General features: G+C 38.5%; 1 protein-coding gene across 1 annotated transcript in view; it reads left to right on the plus strand.

Annotated features, from left to right (window-relative positions):
• The window catches only part of LOC132351772 (cytochrome P450 7B1), a 181,686-nt gene that overhangs the window by 141,992 nt on the left and 13,546 nt on the right, over positions 1-26,148 (plus strand). Inside the window, exons 2-4 of the mRNA XM_059901748.1 lie at positions 11,216-11,352; positions 20,077-20,664; positions 21,129-21,335. Of these exons, the coding sequence (XP_059757731.1) occupies positions 11,216-11,352; positions 20,077-20,664; positions 21,129-21,335 (932 nt within the window). The remainder of the gene's footprint in view (positions 1-11,215; positions 11,353-20,076; positions 20,665-21,128; positions 21,336-26,148) is intronic.

Below are 26,148 nucleotides of genomic sequence, written 5' to 3' on the forward strand. Positions count from 1 at the left end.
CCCAATATTAAAATATGGTTCTGAATTATTGCATTATGCAGCAGATGTAGCATATGGTCCTCAGGCTTTTCATTAGCTTCCCACCTCAGCAAACCAGAATACCCTTGAATTACCTTTCCTATGGTTCTGATATGCTGGGCTTGATTATTTTAGTGTTGGCCTTCAGAATTTGGAACTTGGTTTCTTCATAGGCTTGTATTGATGAAATTTCATTTGATAACTTGACTATGCACTTATATATTGTTGGCATTGATCTCTATATTGTCATTACCAAGGCTCTCTGGGCTAGTCCTCTGTTATAATTTAGTTTCCACAAAACTGTGGGTTCTGACTTTTTATTAAATTTTCAAAATCGAATGATTTAATCAAATGTAAGAAATGATGAGTTAATGGAATTGATATCCCCTCGATGGAGTCCAATCAAATCCTGTCTGTAAAATAAATTAGCAACTGATCATCTCAGAAATTACAAATTCGGTTGCATGGTTTTCTATTTTAATTAAGGACTTGAAATAACTTTCCATTATGAACCGATTTCCCTCTTTTAGAATTGCCTAGGCCATTTAAACATTCTTGACTGGCTTCCTCCTAAGATCCAGGGCTCTTCTGAGCCACTTTTGTTCTTTTGAGTGTGTTCATTCAGAGAATATAAAGCCCGGAAAAATGTAGGAAGGTGATTCTGGCACCCCATTTCCTTACCACCAAATCATATATGGCAGCCCTAAACTAAAATCCAAATCAGGCAAATAAAGGAAGTATGCTAGCAAATGAAAAAATGTCTTAAAAATTGGTACTCTGTTGAAAACTTTTAGGAAAGAGAAATAAGGAGAGACCCGTGATTAGATTTATATTTTAGATGATCCCCAGTAGTAATGTGAAGATGGTGGTGGTGATAATGATGATGATGATGATGATAGCAGCTAACACTTAGTGTTTACTATGTGAAGGCATTGTCTTCAGTTCTTTACGTGCACTAACTTATTTAATTCTCATATGAGGAAAGTACAGTGGTAGAATGTCCATTTTACAGATGAGGAACCTGAGGCACAGATAAGTTAAGCAAATTGGCTAAAGTCACCAAATTGGTGGTAGTTTGCAGAGACCCAGATCTGACCCAGATCTACACAGTGTAGCGAGATTAATCAGGAGTTATTGTGTAGCAGCGAACACAAGAACAGATGAGGGCTGGACCTATGCCCTACTTAGCCCAAGGTCAAGTTTATAAAGAAATGATATTCCAGTATTGTGGTCATTATGAAGCCTGCTTGAGACTCAATTAAGTTTTAAATGATAGTTTTATAAAATATGCCTTGACATTATTATTCCATGGTGCCAACCTAGGCATTCCTCACAGCAAACAAACAAACAAACAAAAAAACCCTCAATCATAGACCTCTCAGAGTAAAATCCTACACGGATGTGGTTTGGCTTCTTAGCCAAAGAAGCATCTACAAATCACTCACTTGATCAAGGCATTAATATAAATCTGCTAATGGAATAGAGTTTAGAAGGCACATTGTACAGACAAAGCTTTGTTCAGACCACACAATTGCATAGATGAACTGACAGTTAAAGATTCAACTGGAATATGGCTTGAAGAGTTATGCTCTAGGGTGTGAAGATACATTTAGTTATTAGTTTTGCTCTGATTCCATGCCGATAATGGAGAAATTTGTAACCATTAAGCATTGCTTGCTTTTACATTGCCATTACATTTAATGCTTTGATCAAAAGTGCTTGAATGGTGAATATCTTTGCTGCTGGGAAATTAAGTCAAGTTTTAAGTCAATTGCCATCCTGATAGAGCCAAAACATTTCAGGAGTAAAGGTCTTGTTTCTGACTGCCAAAGTTAACAGATCTTCATAGAGTGGTACAGAAGTTACCAAAGAGCAGAGAATAGAATCATTGATAGACTGAAAAGTGGCATTTTTATCCAGGAATTTTTCATGTATTTTTTGTGAGGCAGAGGTTGTGTGAACACCAGGTGCCAATCACACAGCACCAGTGGATTTGCAAGATTATAGGACTGGGGAAAAAATGAAGATTAAGCACAGGGTACAATGGAGATTATTTATGGTAATGAATTGTATAATTTTTCTAGACAGAGTTGGATTAATGTTCATCCTGAAAAGAGATTACAGGAGGTCTGATTCTTGCAGTAAACAAATATTAAGCAGATCATACATGTACAGCATATGAATCAAGAGTCCTAAAGCATATACGATTTATCATTTACAAGGGGAAACAATTAACCTGTTCCCTAACTGTGCGCATGAGATGCACTGGAGTCTTGTGAGGGGGGTAGAGACAGTGCCCTCTGTGCCACAAGCCTTCTTCCTGCAAAGCCTTGAAGAGTCTATCAGGTTGTCACAGCCCAGCAGCTGCAACCCCAGTTGTGACGAGCACCCCGCCCTCCCGTGGCTGTCACGGAAACCAACTCTGCCTGCCCCGTTTGCAGGTTGCCTGGACCCTGGAAGAAGTAATGGGGGATCCGGTGGCACAGTGTGTCCACGCTTTGTACAGTTACAGAGTCTGACCCCCAGGGTCTGCTCTTCCTTTTTGGAATGTGGTTGTTTGTGGCAGGGCGTGTGTGCATCCTCAGGGCGGACCTCAGGCTGCCGCGCCGCTCCCCAACCTTGGAAACATCGCGCTCATTTTTAGAATCAGCCTTTGATTGATTTGTAGAGCTTTTGCCATCGACTGCTGTTTAGAAGACAGTGCCCTCTGTACCTGCCTTTCACGTTCACACTAAAATAGCATCTTCTTTAAATTTCCAAACAATACACTGAGAAGGGCACACTTCGGTGGGATTCTTTCCAAAAATGTTAACAACCTCAGTCTAATCATGCGAAAACATCAGACAACCCAGGTTGAGAGACATCCTACAAAATCAATGACAAATAATCTTCAAAAGCAGTATGTTTTTGTCATGCAAGTCAGATGACTAGAGGGCCAAACCCCTATAATTTCGCCACACCAAAATAATGACCGTTAACATCTTAAAGCATACTAGAGTCTTTGCATTTATATTCCCATATTTTCTTTAAGGAAAATAATATTATTCTGTTGCGCCTGTGGTTACTTAACTGCTTTATTCACTTAAAGGTGTACTGCGCACAAATTTCTCTGAGAAGTAAGTACTGATGGACGCTGAGGTGAGTGTCTCTGTCTGTGGATAAGGACTCAGGGCGGAGACCTTCACATCGTGTCACTGCCGCTCACCCTTCTTCGCACTGTGGAGACGTGGACGCCACCAGCTCAGCCCACCAGGGACTTTGTAGTCAGGGGGTCGCTCCGTACAATTCAGCTCCTCACCTTCTTGAGTTGCAGGCATCCAGGGAACTTTCGTGATTTGCTCTAAAAAGTGCCTCCCTTGCTGGAGTTGAGGGTGAGAAATTTCTTGAGCAGGTTTTCACATTCAGTGGACACGTAGAAGGAAATATGGTGGATCCCACTCAGTACCTGTTCTTCCTGTTCCTTTAAGTTCTGCCCATCAAAAGGCGGGGACCAGTGACCAGTGTATTTATAGGATGACTCAAGCTCCACACATCCACTTTGAGGCCATCTTACTTTTGGCCTTGACAGCGCAAGGGGGTGGGGGGCTGGCACACACAGGGTAACCCACTTACTGCCAAAGGTGAATTCGTGGCTGAAGCCAAAGTCTGCAACCTTGACGTTCAAGTCAGCACCCAGGGTGGATTTTCTGGCTGCAATACTGTACAGTAGACATTCTCTGCCAGAATTTCCCTGGGGCCTCTTTCTCTTTCATGCTGCCATGATCCGCCAGGTAATGGAACATCTCACCTTCGCCAGCATACTCCACGACAAGGTAGAGTGTTTCCTCCGTCTCCATCACTTCGTATAATTTCATCATGTTGGGGTGACCCAAGGCCTTCATTATCTTGACTTTGTGGGATCGTCTCTGGAGCCCCGAGGAGTTCTGCTGGCTCTTGTTAATGATCTTCACGGCCACCTCTTTCCCAATCAGGATGTGCCGGGGACACCTCACCTTGGTGAAGGTATCCTTGTTGGTGGTCACTGCCCACATGGGTCTCATCCTCCTCCTTGGCAGAGATGGAGGCAAGAGGCCTTGCAGCGGATTGCCTTTTACTGCATAGACAAAGTGCCCCAAGGTCAGCTTAAAATTGAGAAAAGCTGGTGAAAAACTTGATCCAAATCACCTCAAAAGAAAATCACTTCCAAAGCCTACCTGAAAAACTGATCTTTATAATAGAACCAAAGCACAGGGCCAGACAAAAATGAAGATAAACAAACAACAAATATTAACAAACTTTTTGAAGTGAGAAAAATGAATAAAGAAAAAATGGGAAAAACAGTAAAGAGTAAAGAAAAAAGACAAATGAGAAAAAGAAATAAAGAAAAAAATGAGAAAAATCAAAAAGAGTAAAGGAAAAGTGAAAAGAATAATAGCAAACAAAATAGTCAAAAACCCTACAATGCCAAGGAAGGAACACTTTGGTCAAAGTCCCTCAGGTCACTGAAAACCAGCTTCCTGAGCTAAAAGATACAAAAAAACGTAGTCCAGGCAGGGTCTTAAATAGGTGCTTGGAATTCCATTACAATGGCTCCTTATGAGGTCATAGCAAGAAATGGACCTAACATGGTTGAGGATAATCCACAGTAGATATTCTCACTTTTTGGTTTCTAGAACTCTTCACTCTTAAAAAAAAAAGTTGCAGATTGTACTGACTTACATACTGACCAATCCTAAAATCTAGAATTGCCTGTCTTTTGTAAAAATCTCTTTATCTTTTTTAAAAAATGGAAACTGATATATGTTTCCTGCTTAAAATTCATTATATATATGCTTTCTTTTTTACGGCAGTTTGAGGTTTACAAAAAAAAATGAGAGGAAATTGCAGAGTTCCCCAGACCTCCTCCTGATCCTCCCAACAACATAGTTTTCCATCTTATTAACATCTTGCATCAGTATGGTACATTTGTTACAATTGACTCAACATTGATTCATTACTATTAACTAGAGTCGTAAAGTTTACATTGGGGTTCACTTTTTGTGTTGTACATTATGTGGGTTTTGATAAATGTATAATGACATGTATCCACCATTACAGTGACATATAGAATAGTTTTACTGCCCTAAAGATCCTGTGTTCAACCTGTTCATTCTGCTTTCCTTCTCCCCTAACGACTAGCAACTACTGATCTTTTAACAATCTCCATAGTTTTACTGTTTCCAGTTCATATGATTGTAATCATAATGTATGTAGCCTTTTCAGATTGGCTCCTTTCACTTAGCAATATGTAGTTAAGGTTCCTCCAAGTCTTGTTAGGACATGATAGCTATTTCATTTTATAGCTAAATAATATTCCACTATGTAGACTTATATAGAAGTTTGCTTATCCATTCACCAGTTTAAAGACATCTTGGGACTTCCCTGGTGGCACAGTGGTTAAGAATCCACCTGCCACTGCAGGGGACTCCAATTTGACCCCTGGTCCGGGAAGATTCCACATGCCAAGGAGCAACTAAGCCCGTGCGCCACAACTACTGAGCCCACGCGCCACAACTACTGAGCCCGCGTGCTGCAACTACTGAAGGCCAGGCACCTAGAGCCCGTGCTCCGCAGCAAGAGAAGCCACCGCAATGAGAAGCCCATGCACCACAGCGAAGAGTAGCCCCCGCTCGCCGGAACTAGAGAAAGCCTGTGTGCAGCAATGAAGACCCAGCACAGCCAAAAATAAATAAATAATAAAAAATTGGATTATTAAAAAAAAGGACATCTTTATTGCTCTCAAGTTTTGGCAGTTAAGAAAAATTTGCTGAAAACATTTGCATGCAAGTTTTTTGTGTAGACACAAAATTTCAACTCACTTGGGTAAATACCAAGGATCATAATTGCTGGGTTGTATGGTATTATGTTTAGTTTTACAAGAAACAGTCAACTCTCTTCCAAAGTGGCTGTACCGTTTTGCATTCCCACCAACAATGAGAGTTCCTGTTGCTCCACATCCTTGTCAGGATTGGGGCCTGTCCATGTTTTGAGTTTAGCCATTCTAATATGAGTGTAGGGGTATCTCGTTTTAATTTGCAATTCCCTGATAACATAAAATGTGGAGCATTTCATCTGCTTATTTGCCATCTGCATATCTTCCTTGATGTCTGTTCAAATCTTTTGCCCATTTTTAATTTTTTTTCTTATGGTTGAGTTTTAAGAGTTCTTTGTACATGTTGGATACTAGTCCTTTATTAGAAGTGTGTTTTGCAAAGATTGTTGTTCCAGCCTGCAGCTTGGGTTTTCATTCTCCTTTTAATACCCAAAGGGTTCTTTACAAAGCACGACGAGGAGCTGATGCTCTCTGGCTCACAGTCTTCCCACTATGTTTGCCTCCTGGACATGCACTTGACCCTTTCCCCCCACCCAGTAGAGTCCCTCAGCTGGACGCTGCCCGAACTCCTCAACTTTTTCAGCTGCCGTTGACACAAGTTTATGTGGTGTGTCTAACAGACTCATAATGAATGTTTGCAGATGAAAAAGGCCATGTGGCTCCCAGGCCAGCAAACAGCTTCTTAGAGTTGAAGATTGGTCACATCTGTTCCTGTAAGCAACCTACCCTGCCGTGCCGTTCATCCTGTCGTGGTCCTTCTCAGAGTCCCAGCTTAGCGTGATGTGGCCTCACTGTTTTTTCCCCTGTCCTTCCACTTCCTTTATTTCTCTTGCTCCTTAATGCCCACCCCCTAAATTCCTGTTTGCATCTTATGCAGAGAAATTTCATTAACGTCATGTCCAGAGAACCTCATCATAAGCAAACACACACCTGGTGAAGCTGTTCTGAATAATGATCATTCTTTCCTTGAGAAAGTCAGCTCTTTGCGGAGACTTCAGGCCTGTTCACCTGAAGTTATTGAGTCTTTGTATATCCGGGCATCTAACAACTTCATTTAGCCAGTGATTGGAAGGGTAGGGAAGTCCATGCTTCAACCCTGAGCAACTCCATGGAAGGTATAGATAAGCAGGGAGGATTGACAAACCAAAGAGTCCAGGCTGAGCAAAACCACTTCCAGGCACTGCTTGCAATCTACCAATAACAAGAAAACTAACCCTGCTCTGTGTACCAGCTACTTTCAAATACTCTGTCTCAGCCTGATTGGTAAATCTCTAAATTGAATATTATTATTTTCATTCAGGGGAAGAAACTGAGCATCTGTCTACACATAGCTAGCCTTGGGATTTAAAATTTCCCAGGACAAGTCAGATGTGCAGAAATGTAACTTTAATTCTTTATAACTGAACTCAAATTTCCAAGCCCCTATTTCTGCTGATGGCAGAAAACACTGAATATTTGCAGTAAGAAGTTGCTCAGTCACTTCTTGTTTAAAACTTGGTCTCTTTTATACAAAGATTAAATGAGATTTGGGATTCTCTCTTCCCCTTCCTTTCTGTTGATCTGGTGAGTCCTGTTGTACAGATGTTCATGCTGTTCACCTTTGCTTCCTGGGGTGCCTCCTGGCTAGGGTTTTGGGAGTGGTCCTCCTCCTTTGTATCCCTTACTGAAGTGCTCCAGTTGGTTGTCACTCACCTAGTTTCCAGAGAGAGCAATGCATGTGTTTCTATGCTTCCTTGGCTCCACCTGGGCGCTTGATGAGGCTGCTAGGACGCCAAGGCTCAGACACGTCTTCCGTCCACTCCTCTTTAGGAACCTTCCATCCACAACCCTGGATTGAGGGTCCCTCTCCCCAGTATCCTGAAGAGCATGTTGATTTTTAACTCTCCAGAGTTGTGGGAACATTTTTAGGCGTCCCGGTGCCCCCATTGGAGCCAAAAAATAGTGGAGGAATAGAGGATACTTCAAGAATACAGTTCCAGGAGACACTATAAGGCAAATGACATTTCCAGTTAAGTAGCTTCCAGAGTAAGTCAAGGAAGCATAAAACAGAGCAGCTTCAAAAGTGCCTTGCTCAACAGCAAAGTTCGTTCCAAAGGTCAGTGTTATCTTCGGTTACTGCAATGCCCTTCAGTTGTGTAGTTTCTGAAATTTTAGCCACCCACACAAAGAAAATCTTCATTCATTAGGAAAAATAAAAAATTATTAAGGTAACATTGCAGATATTAGGTGACCTGATACGAATATATTGTCTTTACAAATTTTTAATCAACACGTAATTTTATTTTTCCTGGATCGCTGTGCATGCATCAAGGTGGCTCCTTACTTGCTTAGGAGGTTATTTCAATCACTGGGATTCCTAGCCTAGAAGGATCGTGGGAAAAATGGGAAAGAAATTACTTTGCCAAGTATAGACTGCTTTGGAAAGTGTTGGGCTTTAAATGTCTAGGGGAACAATGTGTGACAGGTCAGATCTTCTATCTGTTTATTTAACAAAAGGTGTAGCATAAAGACAAACTTCATATATCATTAGAAACCAAGTATTCTGTGTCGGTCCACTCTTAACTTTTATGTGCTTCTTTTTCACCAAAGGAAAATGTCTAAAATGTCTTTTATATTTTATAGCTATTTGATGTATTTAGATTCTTCTCCACTTTTTGCTTCCAGATAAGTTTGGACCGTACTTGACACTTTGCATAAACTTTAAGATGTGTCCTACAACGTGTAAGGAAGACCTTGCGAGCAGTGATGCGCAGTGGTCTATGTATAGAACATGGGTTTAATCATTGAGAATCTTTGTAAGCTTTAATTTGTATAACTTACAGGATATGTCCTTGTGGTCTGTTAAATAGTAAAGAGGATATTTGAGGAAGTGTATATTGTTTGAGTGGGAAAAAGAGGGATATGGACCATTGATTTTGGGGGAGTTTTTTAGTTACCCTCCATTGTTTCATGACCTGCTCCTCTGAAGCTTTGGAACTGGAGCATCACCGATAAGCGTTAAGCATCCCATCCCTTCACTCAGCAGTGAGCAGTCGGTATTTCATTTTCAAAGTCACAGAGCATGAGAGAGACAAATAGCAGTATTTGTGCTGTGCCAGGTGTCAGCAGGCCTTTCTGGATCATTATGGTGATGTCTTTCCTCCCTAAATAATTTTTACAAATACACTGATGAAGACAGATTTCTGTTATCTGTCTTCGATGGGTCGTAAGTTGAACTAGCACTATATTTTTTCCTGAAAATATGCACAGTTGTGACATGGTGTTTAATAGTTTGAGGCTTATTTCTGCCAGAATGAGCACAGCTGAAAGGAATGATGACCCTTTCATCTTTGTAACAATAAAACGGTTTCCTAATGTGTTTCCCTCACTTTGAATGTTAAGTTCATATCCCCCTGGATTTCTGAGCTCCATTCTTTACCCCCTCGGAAACCCTGTGAAGAATACAACTTTGGACCACATGACAGAGCACAGAGGATGAAATTAGTTGCACTAAATAATGATATGACAAAAAGCCTTTCAAAATCTTTGTCACAATGCAACATTCAAGTAACATACAAAACAGAGTAAAAGTAGGCCACGGAAGAGAGTTCATATCTTGAAAGGAAATTTTGTGAACTAGATCACTTGCAGATTTTGGAAGAGTCATTGGTGAAGAGCCTACATGCTATGGCTGGGGATCTACTCTCCAGTCATATGTGTAGTCTTTTCTCATTTATTAATCTTTGGACCTAAAATTAACTGTTACAGTGTTTTCTTGGTACACTTTTATATTTCTCAAAAAAGCAAGTCTTCATTGCTCAAGTTGCATTCAAGAAAATCATGGGGAGTGGGGTGAAGAATAAGATACACATTTCTATGCAATGTTTCCTGTCTTCCTATTCTAAGTATATGTATTTAAACAAGAGCATGTATTTTGTAAATTAGTATAAAGATAAACTGTCCTCTAAAAACAGAAAGCAAAGTTTTGATACTGATTTCCTTTATTTCTATCACACCTTGGATTTATTTTGTTTCAGTTTATTTTTCCCCTGAAAAATCTGATATATCTTTTTTTTTTCTTTTAACTTTAATTCTACCATGTTGGGTTGTGGGAAAATAAAAGCTTCTGATAGGGTTAATCTAGCTACATAGAATTCCATGCTGAGTATGAACATAATCTTGATCTTTGATTAGATCTGAGCTTGTAATATCTTGTGATTAATCAAAATGGGTTGTACTGTGTGTAGTATAAGTCATCTTCACAGATGGGATAGAGAATCATCAGAGTTCTCTTGAATATTTGTTTTAATCCCTTCTAGGATAAAATGGCTTTGGATCTTTTTTTTTAACTTTAAATCAGGTTGAGTCCACCAAATAAATGACTAGGAAGAAATATTTTATTTTATTTTATTTTTTGGCTGCGTTGGGTCTTCGTTGCTGCACTCAGGCTTTTTCTAGCTGTGGCGAGCAGGGGCTACTCTCGGTTGTGGTGCGCGGGCTTCTCATTGCGGTGGCTTCTCTTGTTGCGGAGCACGGGCTCTAGAGCACAGGCTCAGCAGTTGTGGCGCACGGGCTTAGTTGCTCCGCGGCATGTGGGATCTTCCCGGACCAGGGCTCGAACCCGTGTCCCCCGCATTGGCAGGCGGATTCTTAACCACTGCGCCACCAGGGAAGTCCCAAGTAAGAAATTTCCAAAACTGGAAGTCCAGTTTTGCTAGGATTATAGGTCAAAAAAGAAGAAACTTGGTTTTTAATTCACAGTATTTCAGTGTTTCACTGAACACACTTCATATGTTAAAAAAAGTTATCTTGTAAAATTTAACAAATATTCCTATTTATTTGGAGTTTGAATAAAAATCTTCATAAAAGAATATAACAAAACACCCTTCATGGAAATAATGTTGAAGTTCTTATTGTTCTCAACAGCATAAAAGATTTTTCAAGATTAATAATCTCCCCTCTTCTAATTATGTAATTCCAGTCTAGTTGAAATCTGATAACAAAGAGCTTTACTTTGGCAACTAAACTACCTGACATCTGACCCCCAGAGCACAGCAAGAGAGCTCAAACACAAAATGTTTACTGAATGTGTCTGTCATTTCAGCCAACCATTTGGGCCTTACAAGACACAATTTCTCACAAAATTTGCTCACCAAAAATTGTAAATTGAACTGTCTGCCCCAGAGCCACACACACTGGAGGGGCTCAATAAATACATGTCTATGATTATATAGGAATCATTGAATAAAAGAACTGAGAAAAAAACTGTACAATTCATCCAGTCTACTTCTAGACTGGATTAATGACCCACAGGTTTTAAAATAAGAATGATTTAATTTCTCTCTCTTTTTTTTTTTTTTCCTATAGGAGACCTGGTGAACCTCCATTGATAAAAGGCTGGCTTCCTTACTTTGGAGAAGCCCTGAAATTACAAAAAGATCCCCTAGGTTTCATGACTACTCTTCAAAAGCAGTATGGTGATGTTTTCACTCTTTTCCTTGGAGGTAAGTGGCACTTCGATAAGTTCCTTACTTGTATCATAATTTCTCACTTGTTCTTTAATGTTGTTATATTTTTCTCTAGGCAAAATATGGAATATTTGTACATTATTGTTTTATTTGTAGGCTACTACAAAAGAAAACTATGTTTTTGAGTATAGTAAACCTCACATTAAAAGAAAAAATTATAGAATTCTCTTGAGGGTTCCTAGGGAACCCCACTCTCCTGGTATCACCTGTTGTTTGGTTTGGTTTAGCTTGCCTTTAAGAATTGTTTCTTGAAAAGCTAGAATGCATTAATGGACTTGATTTTGTAGAGCAGTTTTAGGTTTACAGAAAACTGATCAGACAGTACGGACAGTTCCCATATATCTCCTCTTTCCCCTGATCATAATTCCCCCTATTATGAACATCTTATATTAGTGTGGCACATTTGTTGCAACTGATGAGCCAGTATGGATACAACATTAAAAGTCCGTGGTTTAGGGGCTTCCCTGGTGGGGCAGTGGTTAAGAATCCTCCTGCCAATGCAGGGGACACGGGTTCGAGCCCTGGTCCGGGAAGATCCCACATGCCACGGAGCAACTAAGCCCATGCACCACAACTACTGAGCCTGCGCTCTAGAGCCTGAGAGCCACAACTACTGAGCCCACATGCCACAACTACTGAAGCCCACGTGCCTAGAGCCCATGCTCTGCAACAAAAGAAGCCACTGCAGTGAGAAGCCCATGCACCGCAACAAAGAGTAGCCCCCGCTCGCCGCAACTAGAGAAAGCCCGCTCGCAACAACAAAGACCCAACGCAGCCAAAAATAAATAAATTTATTTTTTAAAAAAGTCTGTGGTTTACACTAGGGCCCACTCTTTGTGTTGTCCAGTTCCTTGGGTTTTAACCAATGCAGCAGGTCATGTATCTTCCATTACAGTATCACACAGAATAGTTTCACTGGTCTAAAAAATCCCCTGTGTTCCACATATTCATTCCTTTTCCCCTCCCCCTGAGCCCCTAACAACCATGGATCTAGAATATATTTTTAATTTAAAAGTATTTGTTATGGTTCAGTGCACAGAGAGCAGTGTGGGTCTAGGAATGTTCCACAGCTTTCATTAGCACACATGTGAATAAAGTAAAAATCCTGCTGGTGAAAACAAATATATTTGTTATGGTTCTAACTTCAATAAAATGTTTACAAAACAAGGAAGAAACCCACAGCAGGATCACTACGTAACCCAGCATCACTGGGCTGAGAGGAGCTGGAATGTGCTCATCTCATCCTCCTGTAAGGGCCATGCTCTCCAGCTGTAGCAGCTGTCTCTGGCCGCCTAACAAACCTCTCCCAAATGTAATGCCTTAAAACAGCAAATGGTCTTGCCCGAGTCACTTGTGCGGCTTGAGTCATCTGGCTGATTGACTGGGGCTTAAATGGCCCAGGGTGGCCTCGTCACATGCCTGGCTGGGCCTCCTCGTCCGCATGATGTTTCATCCTCAAGAAGATGTCCTTACGTGGCAGCTAGTATTTCAAGAGGGTGAGAGGAAAATCTGTAAGTCCTCCTGAGGCCTTGGCGCACATGTTACAGAACCTCACTTCCAGCACATTCTCTTAGTACGAGCAAGTCACGGGCCAACCCAGATTCAAGGCTAGGAAAATAGATTTCCACTTCTTCCTGGGCAGAGTGGCAGAGTCACATTGCAAAGGAGCCCATGTAGAAAGAGAGAAGAAGTTTATCGTGGCCATGTTTGCATACCGTCTTCCACATCAGCTTATCACCTGGGCTAGGCATTCCTTTTCTTCACTTTTGTCTGCCCCGTGCATGTCCCGGAAGGCTAATCTCTACACAGTAGATTATCTACACGCCTCTGCCCTCTGACTTCTGGTTGGGTGTGCAGGTGGAGGGTGGGAAAGCCGTGTTCTAGCTCTCCATCTCTCACTGGGCTCTGTAACACAGTTCACTTTCCTTCCCAAGAAAATTGAAGACATCAGGTACGCTCTCACTCAGATCCCCACATATCTATCAAATGTTTCACAATTATCCTTACCACCTCTGCTCCAGTTTCAGAGAATGTTCAAGACAATCCATTTACCTGTCCCCATGACCCTTACTGCCTCCTCTAGGCTGGCATTTCATTATTTCTCCCTCCCATATATGTATCTTCATTACTTTCCCTCTTGGGTCCTTACCCTAAGCTTCTAACCATGCTTAATCTTTCCTGTATTTTCCTTCTAGTTACTTTTCACTTCTGTTTTTTCTCTTTTGCATCTAGATTTTTAAAGAGAGTTACCTACCTTTGCTGCCCCCGGTTGTTTAGCTCCCAGAGACCTCCTAGCTGTAACCAGCTTTCTGCCTTGCTGAGGTCATTAATGGGCCATCACCTGCCTGGACCTCTCTATCTGGTGGACAAAGCTGATCCCTCACTCCTTCTCGAAACACTCTGTTCCTTCACTGTCTTGACACTGTACCTCCTGGGTCTTCCACCGATGCTGAGCATTCCTTATCTGGGTCATATTTACACATGCCTCTTTCTTTGCTCAACCCCCTTTATCTTTCTCTAACAGTCCTTGGAATTTCATGTTCTCTTCCTAAAGAATTTAGATAATTTCTTCATACTGTAATTATGTTGCCAAGTATCCGAAGCAACCTTTTGTACATAGAGCAACTTCACTTTTTGTGCTACCACTTCCGTGTCATTGGGAGGAAAAAAAATGATCCAACTGGATGAAATAGTCAGCATGGTCAGTTTCTCACATGAATAGGTAGTATTTGTTTCATTGCCTCTTACTCCCTTGGCTGGCAACTGGTAAGTCTCTTCCAACAGTAATTGTATGCACTCTGATTTCAGAAGAATTGAAATGGAAAAAAAATCATGCGTCTTAGAAACAGAAACATTGTAGTGTATATGGTGATCCTCAGGAGGCTTTCCAGGGTCTAGGCCCCACCTACCTTTCCAGCCCCGTCTCTTGCTACTATAATGCACCACTAATACACCACATTGTTGGAATTTCCTCCTCATATACCATGTCCTTTTGCGCCTCTTTTTTCTGTTGTGGTTCTTTCTGCCAGAATGCTGTTCTTCTATTTCTGAGTCATCCTTGAAAGATGACTGACATGGATGCATCTTTTGAGGCCATCGTCACGTATCACTTCCTCCCACAATCCTTCACTGACCATTTCCCTCCCCATGGTATGTTTGATGCCTCTTTTCCAGGCTCCAATTACTCCTAGTATCACTTCTGTCATGGCATTTAATAAATTGTGAGTGTATTGCTAATTCACTTGTCTATTTCCCTTCATTATTTTCTAACTTCTTTACTGCCAACATTTAGTTCAGAGCTCAGCACTGATTGAATCACAATAAATATTTGATGAGGAAATTCCCAATACCTTAGAGCTGATGAAATACTTCCTATAATACAAATAAAGGCCATAGCTGGGGCTTCTATTCTAAGTGAGCTTTTGGCTTCATAATACAAAACTCTATTCTTCACTTAAAAAAGTCACTCTTGGGGGGGAATAAATTAGGAGTTTGGGATTAACATATATACACTACTATATATAAAATAGATAATCAACAAGGACCTACTGTATAGTACAGGGAACTCTACTCATTATTCTGTAATAACCTATGTGGGAAAAGAATCTAAAGAAAAATGGGATGACCCAGCAATCCCACTACTGGGCATATACCCTGAGAAAACCATAATTCAAAAAGAGTCATGTACCACAATGTTCATTGCAGCTCTATTTACAATAGCCAGGACATGGAAGCAACCTAAGTGTCCATCGACAGATGAATGGATAAAGAAGATGTGGCACATATATACAATGGAATATTACTCAGCCATAAAAAGAAACGAAATTGAGTTATTTGTAGTGAGGTGGATGGACCTAGAGTCTGTCATACAGAGTGAAGTAAGTCAGAAAGAGAAAAACAAATACCGTATGCTAACACATATGTATGGAATCTAAAAAAAAAAAAAGGTTCTGAAAAACCTAGGGGCAGAACAGGAATAAAGACGCAGACGTAGAGAATGGACTTGAGGACACAGGGAGGGGGAAGGGTAAGCTGGGACGAAGTGAGAGAGTGGCATGGACATATATACACTACCAAATGTAAAATAGATAGCTAGTGGGAAGCAGCCTCATAGCACAGGGAGATCAGCTCGGTGCTTTGTGACCACCTAGAGGGGTGGGATAGGGAGGGTGGGAGGGAGATGCAAGAGGGAGGAGATATGGGTATATATGTATATGTATAGCTGATTCACTTTGTTTTAAAGCAGAAACTGACACACCATTATAAAGCAGTTATACTCAAAGATGTTAAAGAAGAAGAAAGAAAGCAAACAAACAAAAAACCAGTTTCACTTGTTATCTTCATCTTAGATACTGAGAAGCTTGCTGAATTCTAATGTCTAAACAATTTGGCCATGGCTATCTTTTTAAACTCAACAGTAGACAACCACAGTTGAATACGAACTGCTACTTCCCTTTAGCTTCTTCCTAGAGTTTGAATAAATTCCTGTCAAAAATCCTTATAATGTATGTGGTTCTAATGATCAGTTTGCAAAATAGCTCATTTGGAAAATGTGAAATGAGGAATTGTCTCCCACCTTTGTCCCATGATGTGATTTCAGTGAGTGTATGTTCTTGTGTGATGAGCAAATGATTGTCATCCCCAAAAGTCTCAAGGGACATGGATGTCATCTTAATAAAGAAATTAAAAGGTACATCTTTTCATGAGAAACCACGTAAATTCGTGACCTGTCGCAGAAAATAGTTCTCTAATTGGTTTTGTGTGGTGGTGCAGCGGAATCGTTTTCCCTAGATGTCACCCCAGCGAAGCACCACTGTACATCATTGTCAACAGCTAGCGAAATCTCCCTGATAAGAGGGGGAGTATAATGTAGTCATCCTCATAAAATAAAAAGTTGGTTCATAGTCCACTCTTCCAATGAATATTTTCAGCTTGACATTTAAAAAACGTCTATTGAAGAGCCAGCTAAACATGGAGATCAAAAAGTTATAGTTATGGAAAATTTCTTTAAAATTCCAATTTATCTCATATTTCTTGATTGGGCATTTCTATTTCAAATAGTCAAATAGTTGTTCTGAATTCTCTTGGATGTGTTTCTGTACAGCACCAAATATCTGAAATGAAAACATCAAAATTCAGGTTATAATGATCCAGATGTCAAACTTCTTGTGTATAAGACATCAGAGTGAATGACATATTTTTTTTTTAACATCTAGTGACATACTTGGCATCATGTAGCTTCACCTTCCTAAAAGAAGTAATTTTGAAGGAAGTGAAAAGGCTGTTGAGTTAGTAAACGATTGTATGCAGGTTATTCAGGAATGCTGGGGTTAATATCTTAAGGCCCAGCCAGCTCCTAAAAAAGGAAGACAATGAAATTATTGGTAAAGAATACATTAAAAATTTTGACCCCATTTCAAATTTACTGCTCAAAAGGATGGTTTTATATATACATATATTTTTTTGCAAAAGTGAGCCTCATTTTGACATTTATATTTTAGACAAATGCAAACTCTGAAATTCTTTAAATCAATATATCACATCAACTGCTGATACCTTTCTTCTCCCTTCTGAAAACACAGCAAACGATATTGTTTCTATCTTGTGATCTTTGTGAACTAGGCAACTTGCCTGTTGACACTTGGCATTCATTTACATAAAACCACACTGGAACAAAAGTTATTTTTGCTCCAAGAATCCATGGCCTTTAGAATAACTTTTCAAATTTCCTTTGTTAAGAAATTTAAATTCCTTTTATGAATGTATATGTGTTTTCCTAACTGTCTGATTAAAGATTACAAAGAAACTCTGGTTTTGCATCTCACGTTAGCAGATGGTGGACAGATGGTTTAAATTAATATTAATTTTGGAAAACTTAGCTTAAATTGTTTATACTGAAGATTAAAAGTTGGAAAGCCAGCTAGCATCTCCAGTGTTATTAGTACTTCCAAACCCACTCAAAAAGTAAAATCCAGAAAATCAAAAGGTCTTACTCAGCAATCCACATCTTATTCAGATAAGAGGGTCAGTAAAGCATAATGCCTTGATGTTGAAGAAAATCAAAATAAGAATGAGAAAAAGAAAATACAGATCCCGGAGTGTAAAGAGTCTTGAAAAGAGTGAGAATTTTAGCTACAAATTGCTTTGAACTAATCAGTAATGATTTTTTAAAAGAACCTGTATGCAACAAACTGTTTATTAAAAAAATATTAAAATTGGTTGCTAGCCAGACAGTTTTCTACATTTAGCTTTTACTGTTTTTATTTGAAATTAACCTCATAGTTTCTTCCCATATCCTTACCCCCAAGGTGAGATAGAGAAAGAGAGAGAGAGGGAATATATGTGTAGTTTTGATGAATTCTAGATAAAAACTGTAAAGTACATGAAGCCTCTACTTCAGTAGGTCAATAGCCAGTGGCTTCTGCTGCCATGGCTGAATACAGTTTTGCCTTTCCACTTAGATTTTGTTGAATATAGAAAATTGGTAAGAAAAAAATTCAAAATATTCTCTAAAAATTATGTTTTACAGACTGAGCCTTTTATACATTCTCTGAATTTTAGTGACTAATTTAAAATAACTCTGTAAAGATATTTATAAGCAAAATCCTTTCGTTTAGTGAAAGGAGAAAAGTATGAATCACCACCTGTGAAAATGCACAGCCTTGCCTAAAATTATATCTTTTGCAAAGTAAGAGAATTCACTCTTTTTTCAATTATTTGTCAGGCAGATGCTGGCAATTTTATTTAATTAAGCTGCTATGGTAAAGCAGGTGTCATAAAATATGCCCAAATCCAATTGATTCCTTTTTTTTCTTCTCCAGGGGGGAGAAAAAATCCAGTTTACTTTGTAGATACAGCTTTAGGGTCTGACCAGAATGAGTTGTCGCTTCTAGCTTTACACTCATTCCTAGATTGGCCCACCTTATTAAATAAATTAAGGGGAAATAGAGTGAATACATTCAAGTCATACGATTTATTTTTAGAAAAAAAATTATAGCACGTATATTCATGTACACTAAAAACTTAAACTCTGTTTTAAAATTATAAAACAAAAAAACATTTATCCTGTTTCTAGGATTAGGTTGAAAATTATTCAAAACTTTATCCTAAATCTGGTACCAAATTGAATTCAATTTCTGTGATGCTGTTTGAGTTACCATAAATAACAAGCGAGAAGTTGTTCATCTAAGAAAGCTTCACACACACACACACACACACACACACACACACACACACACAGGAATGATGAGGTGAAGAGCTAAGTATAGATGATTCGACAAACTTTCGTGTCTAATTATTTACTGTTTTCTAGAAGACAAGTAAGCATTAAAGTTGTAGGATCATCTAAATTTCATGTGTGTTCTTGGAAAGGGAAGACTTATTAATGCTAGCATTGAGTACTGCCTACATATTACCTCTAATTAGCAGGAGTCTTAAAGCAGCCCTCCAGTGAGAAGGAGTCAGCACTGTGTAAGGAAAACAACAGTGCGTGGGGACTGTCTTCTTGTCTAGGCTCTGCCACTAAAAATGGCGGCATGATCTTGGCTTTTAACTTCTCCTGACTTTCTTTAGCTGATAAATGCTGGAGAGGGTGCAGCATCAGGAATCTCCAAGATCCGTGCCAGTTTTGAGAGACAGACCACAGTATGACTCTGTTCCTCAATGTGCCTCCTTATAAGAATCACCTGAGGGACTTGTAGGTCCCACCTTCAAGCCTTCTGAATCAGAATCAGGAAGGAATCTGTATTTTTAACCAGTACCCTAAGTCTGGACTGATATATGAAAATGCCAGATGTCACCTCCTCAAAGAACCCTTGTTGATAACTCCAGGCAGACCAAAGCATATTCCACTTCCTGTTGCCCTTACATTGTGTTCCCACCTCTGCTCTATTATTGTCCATAACAATACAATGGTTCCTTTACATCTTTATCTCAAAAGGAAAGAGATCCAACCAAGTATCTGGATGTCAATAAATGTTGAATGAATGCTTGAATGAATGGATGAAAGCGTGATTGGATGGGTTCTAGTTTTGAAATCTTCTTTTGGTCACAAATCAATATGAGAGTTTGGACGTGTTACTAAATCTCCCTGAGCTACTATTTTCTCATCGATAAAATGAAAACCTTGGTATTTGTGATTTGTTGTTAGTGTTGAATTAGACGTTCATTTGTGAGTACCTGCTTCGTACTACATCTTCATTTATTTGAGTTAAAATTATTGTATCCAATCAAAGCTAAGATAATACCAAGTATGAAAAAGCTGTTTATGCAGTGTAAGTGATCAGCAAAGGAGTAGCATCTTACCAATTTGAGTTGCTTATTTATTTTCTGATTGTATTATTGGGGAAAAATATGAGAAGTGTTTAAGTAATGAATTTTGAGACTATTTAAAAGATAATTTAAATAGTAGTTCTTGGTAGTTTGTTAAAATAAAAATTTGAAGAATAAACTATCCTTTTGAAAATCAGTAAGAATTTCAGAATATTTAACTTCAAGCTTCTAGCGTTTTCCCACCATCTTCCATTTTAAAAGGAAATATGTAGTGGAATTTTGAATCAAATAGATTTTTATTGTACTTTGCATCTTTTGAGGTATGAGTTATTAAGGTCTTTCTAATTTTGATTAAGATATTCTCAAATTTCAGATATCTTGTTTTGTTTTACTACCACATGAATTCATATTCTCATTTATTTCTTTTAGGAAATTACATAACATTTATCCTGGACCCTTTCCAGTACCAGTCAGTGGTAAAAAATCAAAAATTAAGCTTTCAAATGTTCACTAGTAAATTCTTAATGAGAGTATTTTCTGTCAAAAAGATGATGACATATCATGACCTGAACGACAAGATTCATACTAGCTATCAACTTTTACGAGGGAAGCATTTGGACGCACTGATGGAAAACACAATGCAGACTCTAAAACAAATTTTTGAACCCCAATTCCTAAAAACCACAAGTTGGGACACGGAATATTTGTTGACATTCTGCAGCTCAGTAATATTTGAGGTGACATTTACAGCCATACATGGAAATGTTCTCGTTGGCGATAGGAAAACATTTATTACTGAGTTAAGAGATGATTTTTTTAAATTTGATAGCAAATTCACACATTTAGCATCAGGCGTACCCATTGAGCTTCTAGGAAACATCAAGTCTATTCGAACGAAACTTATAAAACAGTTGACAACAGAAAACTTAGCTAAGTTACAAGGATGGTCAGAAGTTGTTCAAATGAGGCAAGATATCCTGGAGAAATACTATACGCCCAAGGACACTGAAATAGGAGGTAAGAAACTTCTGAATGATGACTTGTCTAAAATAAAATAATTTACAATAGACCTTTGAAATAAAAAGACAAAATGGTGACCTTGAGAATTTTTATGCTCTTTCTAATTGGCTAATGATAAAATGTTTTACTCTGAAACAACCCTTTGTGATAATTGATTTTTTTTTTTTTTTTTTTTTGCTGAGATGGTAATGCAAGATACTTAACGGGGATAATGAGAAAGTATAACTAAGCTGCGTTTACTCCTCTTATCTCATCCCCCCTCCCCTCCCCCACCACACACACATTACATTTTAAACTATTCTCATTAAGCAGAAAATTAGACTTCAGAAGCCTATTGGTCCTCATTAGCATGCACTGATCCTTGGCTGGGTCTGTGTCCTAACATCTTTTAATTAGCACACTGCAAATCTAATCAGTGTAATAAACGCTATTAATCTTCCTTTTCACTTATTTTCTCCCAGCACATCATTTAGGCTTGCTCTGGGCCTCTGTGTCAAACACTGTTCCAACTATGTTCTGGACGATGTATTACCTTCTACGGCACCCAGAAGCTATGGCAGTGCTGCGTGACGAAATTGACCATTTGCTGCAGTCAACAGGTCAAAAGAAAGGGCCTGGAATTTCCATCCACCTCACCAGAGAACAATTGGACAGCCTGGTCTACCTTGGTAATTTATTTTTATCTGTTATGAAGAAAAGAAGGTACCTCTCTGCAAAGTCAGTTTATCACTCAAAGCTGTTTACCAAGAGGTGGAGGACACAGCTGCCTAATTGACATAATAACACCCATTTACATCAATTATAAATTATGTAGTTTATAGCTGTAGATACTCTCATTGCATGTAAACATTAAGGCCTAGGTAATTAACTATGTAAGGTATGCAAAAGGCTAAACGAAAGCTTTGCAATTACTTGAAAAAAAAAAGGTTTATGCCTATTAAGTCACTTGACTCTGAGCATCTGTTGGTGTGTTAATGCTTTCCAAAGGATGCTGGACTATCTTAACGAGAAAGGTATTCGGGATTGAAAAAGAAAGTATTTCAGACAGACAACTTGTGTGCAAAACATACTTATTCTTCCCTAAAACGGTGTCTCTATTTTCAGGCAGAGATTAAGATGTATTATACAGCTTGCAGTGTACGATTCGCAAAAATGTAGTAAGAGTGATTTCCACTGGAAGTTCATGATTTAAACACACTTGGGGAAGAAAAAAAAAAAAAAAAAGGAGGGAAGAAAGGGAGGGAGTGAGGGAGGGAAAAGAAAAAGCCACAACTACAAATTACTTCATGTGAAATGTCAGTATTTTATAAAATAGTCACTGGTTCATGAGATATGCATGGTCACTATTTCAAATACGTTTGAGGTCAGAAGTGACTAAGTTACTTTTCTTTTTCTATGTAGGCCTGTGTGCCTGTAACAGTGAGCTTTTGATGACAGTGGATTCGCCTTTTCCGGTTTTGATAAGACCACTCTCATTATGTGAATGAATTTTAATTCCCAAAGTTAAATTCCAATCCAACGAGTTATTCTCTGCTTTGTCTGTACTGACATTTCATCCTGTGGTTTCTTTACTATACACTATTCCAGGGCCCTTTGGACAAATGTAGGAGCAAGTCTTTACATATCTCTGTTGCTTCCCTCATTTGACAATGAGGCAAATATTTTAGCCCATGTTGGCCTCAATTTTTTCCCTTTTAAATATGTTCCAGGTTCTTTGATGGGAACTTCTGGGAGCAAAGGCCCTACAGGTCTTGATCAGTGTTGACCACCAGCTGACATTAAGAAGAGTGGCCCAAGTGTTCTGGGAATTGTTCCCACTGGTTAGGATAAGACCCATCAGAGGCAGTAGCAGGAAGCTTGCCTTGTAGTGACAGTTGGCTAGCTTATTCAGTCATGCCGTTTTTAGCATACATTATCAAAGTAATTTTATTTATTGGAGTATAATTGCTTTACAATGTTGTGTTAGTTTCCGCTGTAGAACAAAGTGCATTATCAAAGTAATTTTATATTTGCTTGGAGAAGGAAAATAATCCCAGCATTATTAAAATACAAATATTATTTTATTTTTCTTTTCAGAATGACTGGGGACCAAATGCATAAACTGCATAAAGTTCTGGGTAGTTGCTTTCATGTAGACACACAGTATTTTCTGGATAAAAGATTTCTGGTTCCTATGAATATCAAGGCTGCATTTCCCATTTATTCAAGTAATTTCAGTTGCATTTTATGAGTCAGATGATGTACACGGGGACGTAAAGCAAATAAACTTTAAGGAATATGTGTTTGTATTCAGAACACAGTTATAAACTCTTAAAATTTAGTTGAAATTCATCAACTCTCTTTTTACTCTTAACTTCTCACTATTGAAAGAAAAGACCATTTTAAAATTGTGGTATTAAAGCAGACAAGTTTAAATTTATTCAAGCTGAAGAAATGGCAGGTTCCAGAGCCGTAATCCAGGTCCATTTAAGTCCATCACTAGACTAGAGATTTTCATCCAGGAGCCCTCAGACATTTACAGCTCACTTATCATCAACAAATGACCCTCACCAATCCCAAGTGCCTGGAGATCCACCTGAGTACAGGAAGCACCTTCAGCAATCTAGAAGGTAGACCCCGTTCATCACAACCTCGGGTACCAGCAGAGGCCAGTGTTGTTCATTACGAGAATTGAATCTTCTAGATAATAGGGTCCACTTTTTTCTTTCTCCAGATAGTTTGAAGCAATGTCTATCAGATTGCATCTTCAATGCAGATTGAAGCAAATTTTTATACGAATCAGACTCACAACAGATAACCTCTGCATCTAGTCATAGCTCTATTGTGAGTATTTCTCTCTATCAAAAGGGTATGAACTATATGCGGAAAGGCAAGATTTACAGAATTAAATGTTTACAGTGCACTGCATGGGTTGAGTGTATGTGCATCTCATCTCCTTAAAGAAAGAGTTCTATGTATTCTAAGTACAATTTCTTTAAAGAAAGATATCTTGAATTTTTATTATTTTAAGAAAAAAGTTCACAAGGATGAAAGGAATGCTGCATTTTTTTTTAAACCAGGAAGGAGAATTTTGATATTGGTAGCGCAAAGGGAAGGAGTTTTTTTACAGAGATTTTGCATGTCATCGCGCATTGATAATAAAGCGAAGTTGGAAAGGAAAGTTAGAATGCTGTAGAAACCAGTATGTTATTCCTAAACAAAAATGATTTCTCTTGTTTAGAGTGATCCTTGAAGACAAGGCCCGCGGGGGCATAGGCTTATCGTGATGTGATCATCGTGCACATATTATTGACATTCATGGCCCAATCCTATAGGCCTCGCATGTGTCAGATTTACTCTGACATCAGTATACACACAACATCAGCAAAACTTAAAACGTGTAGCATCAAGTGGGCTTTTAAATATCAAGCCTGTTAACGCAATTCAGAGCAATCATCCATTGCAAGAGGCTGTGATGGATTTATGCTTTTGTCCAGTGCTCTTGAGCATCTTTCTTTACAACCATTCTACCCCTTTCTTTTAGATAAAGAAAAACACAACTATATTGTTTTATACTTATGGAACTTGTTATAAAGATTCTGTTTATCAGGTCCTCACTAAAATTGAATATCAGTGTTTAGTAAAGGTCTCTACAATTAAATATAAATTTAGAATAAGATAGTATATACAATGGGGTTCAAATAACTGTTACTTGGGGCCTAAATTTCCATAGGAAAAGTTGCTGATAGAATGGAAGTTTGAGAAACTCTAAAAGAAAAGTAAGAATGTTTTTGTTTTCCCAGAAAGAAGAACCTGGGGTAGAGGTAGGACTTAGAACTACAGGTTTCCAATACAGGAAAAAGAAAAGTAGAAAAGATGGTTCAGAGAGAATATAAGAAAAAAGATAATGTGAGAAGAGAAAGTTCTCAAAATTGAAGTTTTGGTAAATGGATAGCAAATAATCTCATTGAGTACCACTTCTTACTTCAAGATTTACCTGAAAAATATATTTAAATAACTTAAAAAGTATGGGTTCAGTAAATGTTGTCTATTGTTATCACGAAAATGATGTTTAACCTCAGTGCCATCCCTGTGATGTTTACGTTGTTTTCTTCATTTTCAATTATTTATGAACCAAGCTGGTATTATCATTAGACATAGTCCATGTTAAATATATTCATGACTTCAATATTTCAAAGCAATTTTATGGACTTTTATTGTTTCATATGATCTTCTTTAAGATACTGGGGGGCTGGGGGAACTATTATTTTGTCATTATTTTTACAGATGAGAAAATTCTCAGGGTGCTAAATAACTTGGCTAATAAGGTCATGGAGGTAAAGGAGAGAAGCAGGATTTTAACTTGGGTTTTCTGGCCACACTCACGCTTTTCCCCTCCAACCTATCTGATACCAGAATTTTTGGAGTCTTTTTTCATTGTCCAAACAGAGAGGGGAGAGGAGTTCTTTGTATCTTGATTCATCAAAGCCAGCTGTGATATGCACATGATTAGATCAGAAAATGTGGGCTACATGGTATAGTGTTAACTGTATTCTTAATTTCAGGATGAGACATTATGATAATATTCATAATTATTATTTTACTATGTATCAGGCTTTTATTAGCTTATTTAATGATCATCAAATACTAGCTCATATATATATATATATACACAAACACACACACACATATATATACATATATGTAAGCACAAGTATAGCTTATCTAATCCTCAAGTATTATTATCTTCATTTAATTGTTGGGTAACAAGGTGCAGAAAGATTAGTTAACCAACCCAAATCATACAACTAGATAGTGGCAGAGCCGGAAATTGAGGCCGGCTCTACCTAACTTCAGCGCTAACGTATAAACGTTGTCAGCTCAGGGGAAAATGCCCTAGAAATGTACCAGAGACCTTGCCCACTATATTTTACAAGGATCTGTATCACGAATTCTCAAATGCAGTTGGGTTTGAGGGTGAGGTTGGGGCTAGAGGTTCACATCCGAATTTTGAGGTTTTTTTTAAATAAACTTTTTATTTAGAATAGTTTTACAGAAAAGTTACAAAGAGAGTTCCAGTATATCCCCCCCTCACACACACACGCAGTTTGCCTCACTATTAACATCTTAGTGTGATGTATTTGTCATAACTGTGGGTGTTATTTTGAAAAAGCTCATTCAATATTATAAAATAATTTTGTATTTGAAAAATTAAAAGTGTCTATAATTTAAACAGCAGTAGTAAAGTTTAACAAAATCCTCTCTTCCAGCGGGGATATACAGGAGGTAAAAATTCTACTTCACGTTAGAAATTTCTAACTGGAGGAGGAGAGAGAGGTATCTCCCACAAAGCGTACACCAGAAATCAAGTAGTGAGATTTTTATATGTAACATAAGGAGACATTGGTTAAAAAGTGAAAAATACTAATTTGGATGTTTGCCAGATTTTCAGCTCAGCACAAAACAAAGAGGGCTAGATAATATAATGAATGCCAGCAGCAG

The sequence above is a fragment of the Balaenoptera ricei genome, chromosome 17 (genome assembly GCF_028023285.1).
Source record: "Balaenoptera ricei isolate mBalRic1 chromosome 17, mBalRic1.hap2, whole genome shotgun sequence".
Classification (NCBI taxonomy): domain Eukaryota; kingdom Metazoa; phylum Chordata; class Mammalia; order Artiodactyla; family Balaenopteridae; genus Balaenoptera; species Balaenoptera ricei.